The sequence below is a fragment of the Ctenopharyngodon idella genome, chromosome 10, assembly GCF_019924925.1.
Source record: "Ctenopharyngodon idella isolate HZGC_01 chromosome 10, HZGC01, whole genome shotgun sequence".
NCBI lineage: Eukaryota > Metazoa > Chordata > Actinopteri > Cypriniformes > Xenocyprididae > Ctenopharyngodon > Ctenopharyngodon idella.
Genome location: NC_067229.1, coordinates 39332004 through 39342320, shown reverse-complemented (window position 1 = coordinate 39342320; position 10317 = coordinate 39332004). Strand labels below are relative to the sequence as shown.

The 10317-nt window shown below is 34.6% G+C and overlaps 1 protein-coding gene across 1 annotated transcript in view; it reads right to left on the bottom strand.

Moving 5' to 3' along the window:
• Positions 1–333: 333 nt before the first annotated feature.
• Positions 334–10317, bottom strand: part of esama (endothelial cell adhesion molecule a) — a 43271-nt gene continuing 33287 nt past the window's right edge. The window contains exons 2-7 of the mRNA XM_051907843.1: positions 9276–9418; positions 5622–5826; positions 5214–5369; positions 4307–4429; positions 3669–3798; positions 334–2956 (exon numbers count right to left, since the gene is read on the bottom strand). Coding sequence (XP_051763803.1) covers positions 2503–2956; positions 3669–3798; positions 4307–4429; positions 5214–5369; positions 5622–5826; positions 9276–9418 — 1211 coding nt within the window. The 3' untranslated portion in view covers positions 334–2502. The remainder of the gene's footprint in view (positions 2957–3668; positions 3799–4306; positions 4430–5213; positions 5370–5621; positions 5827–9275; positions 9419–10317) is intronic.

Genomic DNA, 10317 nt, shown 5'->3' with positions numbered 1-10317 from the left:
ATATGCCATAAAACACTAGTATCTTACCTTCCGCTCTCTTCTTTTTAAAGTCAGTCAACTGATTCTTAACCGTGCACGTGGACGAAAAAGTGCGCGAAAAATAATGCGCACGACTTTTTTTATCTTTAAAGGGACACTTTTTTTTAGTTTACCATTTTCCCCCACCAAACCACTTAACTTTAACTATTAGACAGCCTCTTAGTTAGCATATATCTTCTAAACAGGTCATTAATTAAATTAAACAAATACACATATGAACTGTTAGGTCACAAAATATATGACTTACTTTACTACATCTTATATATTTCCTTGTAAATAAACGTCTAGACTGAGTTTTTACAGCCAGTTTCTTTTATTCAAAATATGAATACAAAGTGTTTTCATGTCCATAGACAGTAAATGTCCTATATACAGAACAGTTTGAGGTTGTCCAGTCTGCAGATGACAAAAATATAGACATGGGTACAGGCAATAAAACATTTCTAATTAAATAAAAAATATTTGTGCTTGAAAAACAGTCAGTTGCACAGCTGAGTACATACAAGCTTTTGTTTGAAAATAAAAATACAGCAGTTGTTTAAAAAGCATCTATGAATTATGTGGTAAATTTAAAAAATAATACAACATGAATTTTGGCATACTTACAGATACGCTATTGTGATTTATTGTCAGCTATTAAGTTAACATGAACTACCATTCACAACCCATTTTATTTCCGTAAAGACACATTTCTGAGTAAAACAGGATGTTCAATTATGTGCTTTAAGAAAATAAATAGGGCCAGTTTTGAGTTCATGTTTCACTGGTGCATTTATTTCCGGGAAACTGGAAATACCCTTGTGACCTCCATCCATCTGCAGCCTAATAACGCCTGTGTGCCTGTCACATATTTGTTAAGCTACCATTAATTTTGCTAGAATGTTACCAACTGCAAGAAAATGACAGTAGCAGTGCTGTGGACCAATGCTGATAATTACAAGGAAATTTATTTTCCCACATCAACAACCACTGAACAGGAAATCTTTGGTTTTGTATCCAGTATACCAGATAAATCATGAACTTATTTGCTGCCATGAAATAACCACAGACCTAGAGTGAGAAATAAATACCTTATTTACAGTAAGGTAAAGGAATGTTTATAATTATAGTTTACATAATCAATACAATACATTATCAAAGTTGTAAAATAGAATCATGGGGTACAAAACCACAATATAAATTAAGATACCGCCAAATTCTACACTTCTAAATTGTAAAAAGCTACCATCTCTAAGAGATAACAACACAGGTTTGTTTTGAAATATATTTGGCCAAAAAATATTTAAAAGGCAAATATAGCAACTTAATGTCACTTTAAGCGATGTCCTCGACATTCCCTTTAACCGATGATGCTATGAAACATATGCTATTGATCGTATGTAAACGGAATTATTAATAAGGAGTGTCTGTAAATAATGTGGAATAGACCTTTCATTTGTTTTCAACAAGGCAAGTTAGCATCTTTAGTTTGCAAAAGAACAATCAGCAAAGCAGTAACAGCAACAAGAACATAAAAATATGTTTTTCATGACAAAAAATGTGAATAATTCAAACATCTCAGTGTCTTTTTTTACCGTTTAACAAGTTCCACTTTACAGAAAGTAAAGGCTTTTCTGTAATACTTTGAACAGATAAAAAAAAAAAAAAAACTATGAATTTATAAAACAATACAATAGCATCTTTATATTTGTTTATGTTTCTTATGTATAAAAAATAAAATAAAAAATGTAAAGAAAGAAAATTACACCATGCTGTTTCCATACAGAGGCAATAACCTTATCGGTCCCAGTCCATCCTTTCCAATGTGCTTCAGGCCTTGTCCACACTAATATGTTTGAAAATGCATCATTGTCCCTTCCGTCCAAACTGAGGAGGTGTTTTTGTCCTGCGAACTGAGCTTTATGAAAACGCTTTCCCAAGTGGATACATTTGAAAACGCTGTTTTCGCGTTGTAGTGTGGACTGTGAAAACGGAGGTATGGTCATGTGACACATATTAAACCAATAGATATGCATGTTTATACCACAGTTGTGTCTGTTATATGCTATTCACTTTCACACTGTTGCAAAAAATACTTTGTACTCTCTTTATACTGCAGTCCTGTAAAGATGACAGAAAATTTAGCCTACACGCAACTGCTGTCCTGCATCAAAACATGAGAACAGTTGCGTTTTAGACCAAACATATGACCTGGACACATCAGTGAATGGTGAGATATTTAGCTAAATAAAATGATCCTTCCAGATCCTTTACAGTATGAAAATTTTATTATGTGGGCTTTTAGTTGTGCAGTAAGGTGAATTTAGCATTTTCCGATGTTTCAGTGTGGACGGAGAGCGTTTTGAAACGAAAATGTTTTCAAATGTATCCGGATTAACGTAGACGTAGCCTCAGTTTGTAGGACCGGAGACGTGAGGTCCTCTTCCCTCTTTCCCTTTGGAGGTTCTTCAGAAGTGATTGGTCTTACACCAGAGAGCCGGCCTGGTTTTGCGCTGGCACCATAATGGGTACCCCTCCCATGCGGGAGATATTGGCTGCAGTTACGGTGGTGGGCAGCACTGGCGGACGTGGAATATGAGGCTGGGCAGAGGCTGTCCGGGGCACTGAGGTGTGCTGGGAGCCTCCGTTGGTGCTGGGGGGGCCCAAAGGCCCATGGGGCAGGGTGGGGTTGGTGTTATAGCCCGGCAACGTGCGCTCCAGGGTGGCGTCTGCTGGAGGCTGCGAGCGGTAGCCGGCTGTGCTGCCCGTGGCCGTGTTGATGGATGCGGTGTCGGAGTGAGGGTAATGGTGGTGGTTGTGGGGGTCTCGCGGGTAAGTGCTGGTCTGAATGGAGGACAGGGTGCCGTTTTTAGAGATGATGTCAGATCCAGTGCCACTCTTGGCCCACGACACACGTTTGGGAGCCTGAGCATCCTCCCTGTAACACACAAACACACTTAGTGTCTACACAAGTTATAAATCATTAAATCAATTGTCACATCCTTGGATGTAACTTTGTGTTTTTACTCATATGTCCCTGTTGTGTGGGAGGGTATATGTGTGGGTACGTGTGTTTGTGTTCTTCTCTTCTCGTTCTCCACACTTATTTGAGTGAGACAGGTGCGGCTGATTATACAGGTGGGTTGCTTCAGACGTGTTTCTGTGTGTGCTCTCTATTTAACTGTGTGATCGTTTCATTAATTTCATTTCATTGTGTTCTGAACATGAACGAAGGTCCTACAGGTGTGGAACGACATGAGAGTGAGTAATTAATGACAGAATTTTCATTTTTGGGTGAACTAACCCTTAAACTGGTAATTGTATTGAATCAAAGTACTACTTTTAAGGGGGCTAACTTAGTAGGGAGTGGGGTGTCAATTTATTTTACAATGCATTTTCTCCTGTTTATGAATAGCAGGGAGGTAAGAACATGTCCTTTATTTTGCTTTTTGTTTTGATTCAGGAAAGATGTATAACCAGAGTAAGAGGTGTTATCCTCCTCCTGAAGATTTAGTTATTTTCCCTAAATGAACTCTTTTTGTCTAAAATAAACTCCTAATTTTTGCTGCATTCAGTTGCTTGTTGTGAGTGTTTGTGGGAGCAGGAGACATCAATACCTAACTTCAATCAATAAATCATAATTATCTTACTTGATATCATTGGCCAAATCCTCCTCTGAATCTTTCCGTCTTGTCCACATGAAGAAGAGGAAGAGAATGATCAGGATGAGAGCCACAATACAACCAACCGTAACACCCGCGATCATCCCAGCATTAGTAGCTGCACAAAAAGAACAGGAAAAGTTAATGTATGCCACACAGAGTAACTCTAAAGTCTAAAAGACAGAATACACTATACAAATACACTACCGTTCAAAAAAGTTTGGGGTCAGTATGATTTCTTAATGTTTTTGAAAGAAGTCTCTTATGTTTACCAAGACTATATTTATTTGATCAAAAATACAGTAAAACTGTTTTCTATATGTTTAAATGTTTTATTAAAAATTTAATTTATTCCTGTGATGGCAAAGCTGAATATTCAGCCTTCAGTGTGACATGAAACTTCAGAAATTATTCTAATATGCTGATTAAGTGTTCAAGAAACATTCTTAATTATTGTCAAATGTTGAAAACAGTCATGCTACTTAACATTTTTGTGGAAGCCGTAATATATTTGATGAATAGAAAGTTAATGTCATTTTAATAAAAGTTAAAAAAAAAAATAAAAAAAAATCTGACCCCAAACTTTTGAACAGTAGTTTATGTAATGACCAAACAGCAGTACATACATGTGATGACCTCCAGGTTGATGTAACACGTCTCCTCTCCTGCAGAGTTGGATGAAGTGCACATGTATTTTCCTGACATATTACTGCTCAGATTGTTCAGTTTTAAAGTTCCTGCCGTTTCATCTGCAACAACACAACAGTGTGAGGTTAAAGTCAGACTTGCATGTTTAAAAAAATAACATAGCCAGAGATCACAAAAAAAAAAAAAAAAAAATCAAATATTTGAAACAGATCATGTAACAGTAACCGATAAAGTCCTGCCAGCTGAATTACGGGAATGTTTATCCAACATATATATCCAAGGATTCCAGTGGCTCAAGAATTACATAATTAAGGTCAACAAATATATGGTTTTAAGGTTTAATCTCAGCCCAAACTGTTTCCCCATCATGCTTAAAGGATTAGTTCAGCCAAAAATGAAAATTCTGAAATGATTTATTCACACTCATGACATACTTTCCTCCATGGACCACAAAAGGGAATTTTTTGAGTAACAATTTTTAATTTTTTTTCACTGAAGCTCAAGTTTTTTAAAAGGGATGAAAAAGCACCTTCATAGTATCATAAAAGTGGGCAAGTAACCCGTGTGCTGTATTGCAAAGGCATACTTAATGTGACAAACCGACAAAAATAAAGTGAATATTCATGAATAACCTTATCTACCAGTGAGCTGTTCACATTGTGAATGGAGTTATGTAGATGACTTTTAATACACTTTTATGGCCAGTGGCAAAGAAATTCACCTCTTTTCCACAGAAGACATTCAGTCAAACATGTTTGAAAGACATTAGTGTTTTTTCATTTTTGGTTGAATTTAGCTTTCATTTTATCTCTGCTTGGTTAACTACCGAGTAGAGAGACACAATATGCTAATAGAAAGAAGACTGAAATAAATACATAGACTCACTTAGTGCGGGAGAGAAAAAGACTTCTGAGGTAGGGCTCATCTTGGTCCACCTGTATTTGGGGGCTGGTTTACCATCATTAGAGTTACAGGCCAGAGTGATGTTTCCTTTAAGAACAGGCCTTTCTTTAACTTGACACACCGGCACTGAGGGAGGAACTGAAAGAGACATGATGGGTCAAAGTGATGTTAAATGTGGAGTAAAATCATTTTTTGGATGCTCTTTCTGTGAAACACTGCACTTTACAGTATTAAGTGTTAAAAAAAAAAAAAAAAAAAATAGAATATGTGGCCTGTGTCACAGAGCACATCTGAAAAAGGATTAGGGGATGATGTGCATGTTTTTTGCATCTGACATGTGCGTTTTATGACTTTGCATGTGTGCGCCACAGTGTGGCAGCAAGTACGCACCTTTAACATTAAGTGTTATTTGCTCTCCAGTGAGTCCTGGGGCCCCAGGGATCATGACCTGGCATACGTATTTCCCTGAGTCCGATGCTTTGGTGTTTTCAATGTACAGGGACAGGTTGGTGTTTGGCATTTTATGGACAAAACCAACTCTACCTGCAAACTGGGAAGTGCCATTACTATACCCTTCACCGACGTATGAGATGACCTAAAGAAAGATAAAGAGGTGGATGGAAGGGATCATAATTACCTGAGTAATACATATATATTATTGTAAAAGATTCTCACATATATGTATTACTATATAATTTACATTAAATACATTTAATATAATTAATTTAATGTTTTTGAAACATTCTGCTCACTAAGGCTGCATTTATTTAATCAAAAATACAGTAAAACAGCAATATTGTGAAATATTATTACAATTTAAAAACTTTCTATTTGAATATATTAAAAATACTTTAAACTTTAATTTACAGCATCATTGCTCCAATTTTCAGTGTCACATGATCCTTCATTTTATGTCATTCTAATATGCTGATTTGGTGCTTGAGAAACATTTCTTATAATTATCCTTTTTGAAAAATATTTTTAATGGAAACTGCTACACACTACTAAACAAAAGTTAGAGTAAGAAAATAAAAAAAAATAAAGAAATTAATACTTTTATTCAGCAAGGATGCATTAAAATGATCAGAAGTGTCAGTAAAGACATTTATAACATTACAAAATTTATATTGCAAATAAATACTGTTCTTTTAAATTTTCTATTCGTCAAAGAATCCTAAAAAAAAAATGGTTTCATGGTTGCCACAAAAATCTTAAGCAAAACTTTTTGAATATTGATAATAAAAACCATTATTAATAATTGAGCACCAATAATAACTGGGCACCAAATAAGCATTAGAATGATTTCTGAAGACTGGAGTAATGGTGCTGAAAATTCAACTTTGAAATGCACTATAAAATATAGTAAAAATAGAAAACCGTTATTTTTTATTTTATCAATATTTCACAATATTACTATATTTTTGATCAAAGAAATGCAGCCTTGGTGAGCATAAAACATAAAAAATTAATGATTCCAAACTTTTCTTTTTTTTTTTTTAAATAAACCAAACAAAATTATAGAAACCCCCCACTTTTTTACAATAACAAATCATAAATTTTGAAAATATAAATATCTTGTATAATAAAATATAAATTGATGGGAGGTATTAATAAATAAATATAAAATAATATAAATTATACACACACACGCACACACACAAACACAAAAAAACATTTCTATTACTAATGTCAAACATAAAAAGTTGCAAAAACAAAAAGACAAAAACTACTTAGGCAAAAGGAAAGTAAACTTCAAGACCGAGGCAGAGCAGAGGCAGAGACAGAATCTCTCATTGGACAGGTCTAAAAGATTCATATAAGAATAACCCTTCCCAGAGTTAATCTCAACTGAAGAAAATGCAGGAAAGAGGATTTTACAATCTGCAGATAATACGGTTTCTTACAGAGTAATGAGATGCCATGTAATCCAAAATGAAAGAGAATTGCTGCCAAGAGTGGACATTTCAATCACAGCTCTTAAGGTAAGATGGAGCTTGCAGAGTTGTGAAGACCCACATGACTTTCAGAATGGTTAACACAAAGTGATTCTGTGATGTGGATATGAGCATCCATTCAAAATGATTTAAATAAATAATAAATATATATATTTAAAAAAAATGTATAATTTTTAAGAACTATTGACATCGGTCCACAATAATTTTCAATAAAATCTCTGCCATTCATAATCCAAATCATAACAAGAACAGATGGTGCTAAACTTTCTGGCATCTGCACAAAAACTAAGGAATGATCCCACCCATAATACCATTCGAAATCTAATTTGGGCTGACATAACATTATCAGATTTCATTATAATTCTTTGCTGAATCCTCTAGCCGTACTGAACTGGAAACATGTTCACGCGAGTACTTGAGTGTGTATGATGATGAAGGAGCAGGATTTATTCTGTGTGCACTCTTGAGCTCTAGAAGTGACCAGGGTCGGTCCAGGGTCAGACATCAGTTGCATGTTACGTTCTTAACTACTCCAAAGGAATCTGTCTATTTATAAATCATTATAATGTTTTTATAAAACTATAAAATATGTTTGAAAACAGCCAATATGTGCACATGACCTAAGATACTGCACTCATTACATTGATACTGCACTCATTACATTGCAAAGCAATCACAAACAACCTAGTTAATGAACTAGTAGTGGCTAAAAGTGATGTCCAGAGGGGATATATTTGATTTTAATAACCCTACAAGTTCAATTAAACCATCAAAATATGAGGAAAATATTTTTTAAATATTTTAAATATTGGGGGGTGCTAAACTTGGTTAAGATATTTAGCTTACAAAATTATTTGGCCAAAATAAATAAATAAATAAAATAAAAAAATAAAAAAGCATAAAAAAAACAAAAAGCTCACAGGAAAAAAAAAATTACATTGACTAAATTTCATGTGTTATTAATATTTTGGTGGATCTCTCTTGTTTTTGCTCGTGTTCATAAGAAAAAGTTATGTCCGCATAATTTGGCGTTTCATTGCATTATTACAAATAAAACAAATGACTTCTAGCACAACTATGCTATATGCTTACAAAGTCTTTTAACAGATTTGTGATAATATTTGAGTAAAGGGTGAAGATGTTAATTTTCCCAGGTGGAATATCACTTTTGTTCCCTACTGTTTATAACTTCATAAAGCAAGTCTTTATTATGATATAATAAAGACTTGATGTGTGTCATAGTTGATATATGTCATAGTTTTGATATGTCATAGTAATTAAATCCCTTAATATTAATACCCTTACTCTAATAAGTTTTAATTGTTTATTAGTAACTAAAGCACATTATATGGGCAAAATAGTAAGTTTTACTATGACAAGCTTAACTTATGCTTTATTATTATTATTACTACTGCAGTTTTGTACTTCCTACTGTATTCTTGCATATTCTCTGTACATCTGACTACGTACTTGTCTTAGTCTGCTGTATACAGTTTTTCCTCAGGTGTTTTTATAATCCTACTTGCCTTATTGTTATTTTGTTTATTATTATTATTACTTATTCATTCCATTATTATTTCTTATGTTCATCTTATTTTACCATTTTACCTACTATTTATTTATATTTAATGTCTCAGTAGTCTCAGTGTCAGTAGCTGACCAGGTTTACATTTCACTGCAAGTTATATTTTGTACATAACTGTCTATATGATGAATAAATTCTTGAATGAATCTTGAAATTATAATTTATTTAAGGAAAAGTGACATGTCCATGTTTTTTAACACTAATATTTTATGGTTTTTAGGTGTATATCATTTTTAAAAGTCACTATTTATTAAAAAAAAAAACAGTTTTAGTTTTGCAATTCAGTGGTTCTGCAGTGTGACAAATTGATTTGTATTACGTACAAATATTCCATGCAGTCTCTCAATTAATATGACTAAAATAAATATGTATGAGTAAATTAAAAAATATAAAATCATAAAAGTGTAAACATTTTTAGATGAATTATTGCATATCACACTACAGGACACTGCTGTCACTGCCAACACATACAAAGAAAAGCAATATATAGCAAAAGACAGTCACCATGTCTGTGCTGCTGGAAATGTAGTTCCAGACGACCGTGTTTTTCTTATTATCAGCACTAGTGTAAGAAGCCTGCAGCACTACCGTCTTCCCTTGGATCACTTCTACGTTTTTTTGAGGCACCTGAAGAGCGGCCAGGTCACCTGGAAAGAAAAAGACAGAAAGCAAAAATTGATTAACAACTTGCAAAACACGAAATACTGACATCCTAACTAGTTGACAGACCACATGTCGAGGTGTACTCTCTTTGAAGCTCTGAAACATCCAGGAGTGACTTACACTCCCCCAAGTGGAGGTAAACAAGCTGAATCCAGCTGTCCTGGTTGTCCGTCTGTTCCGCCAGCTTGGCCAGGACGCTTCGGCACGGCTCCCGTAGAAACAGATACTCGCCACACACAGAGACTCATAAAAGAGAATCTGCTTCTAAAATCCTCTTGTCATTTAGAACTTTAGATGAAAGTCCACTGGGAAAAAAAACGGGTGACGCAACTGCCGAGCATCTTATTTTAGGCTTAGTGGAAGGTATGAGCGAGAGAGAGCCTCAATGTCATGTGTATGTCGAATTCCCCTCCCTTAAGTGTAAAACCACTAATCCTCAACTAGAATCCTGTTTGTGCTTGTCTCTCTAATGTTTTCTTCTGCTTTATGTTTGCGAGCTGGTCTTTAGCCCGATTACAAACTAGCAACGATAGTGCAATGGCTTTCATTGACCCTCGCCAAATAAAGGCGTCACTTAGAGGTCAATTCAGAAATTTAGCCTATATGTGGGGCAGGATAAAAAATTGAATCGCATTATGAAGGTATAAAGGTATTAATCTGCTTTCATGGAAAATCTTCATCAACATTTCATTTTATAGGTCAAAGGGGAAAACAGATTTCTGGTTGTGTCTCTTTCAGATTTATCTTAAAATCAGTGTCAGTTCTATAGTTTACCAAAAGAATAAAAAAAATATATCTCTTAATCATTTGCTCCAGTTCGCCTCCCTCTGTTATTTTAGGGCATTGTCAAGGACCAGAGGTCACTGCAGTGATCTGTAGCCTG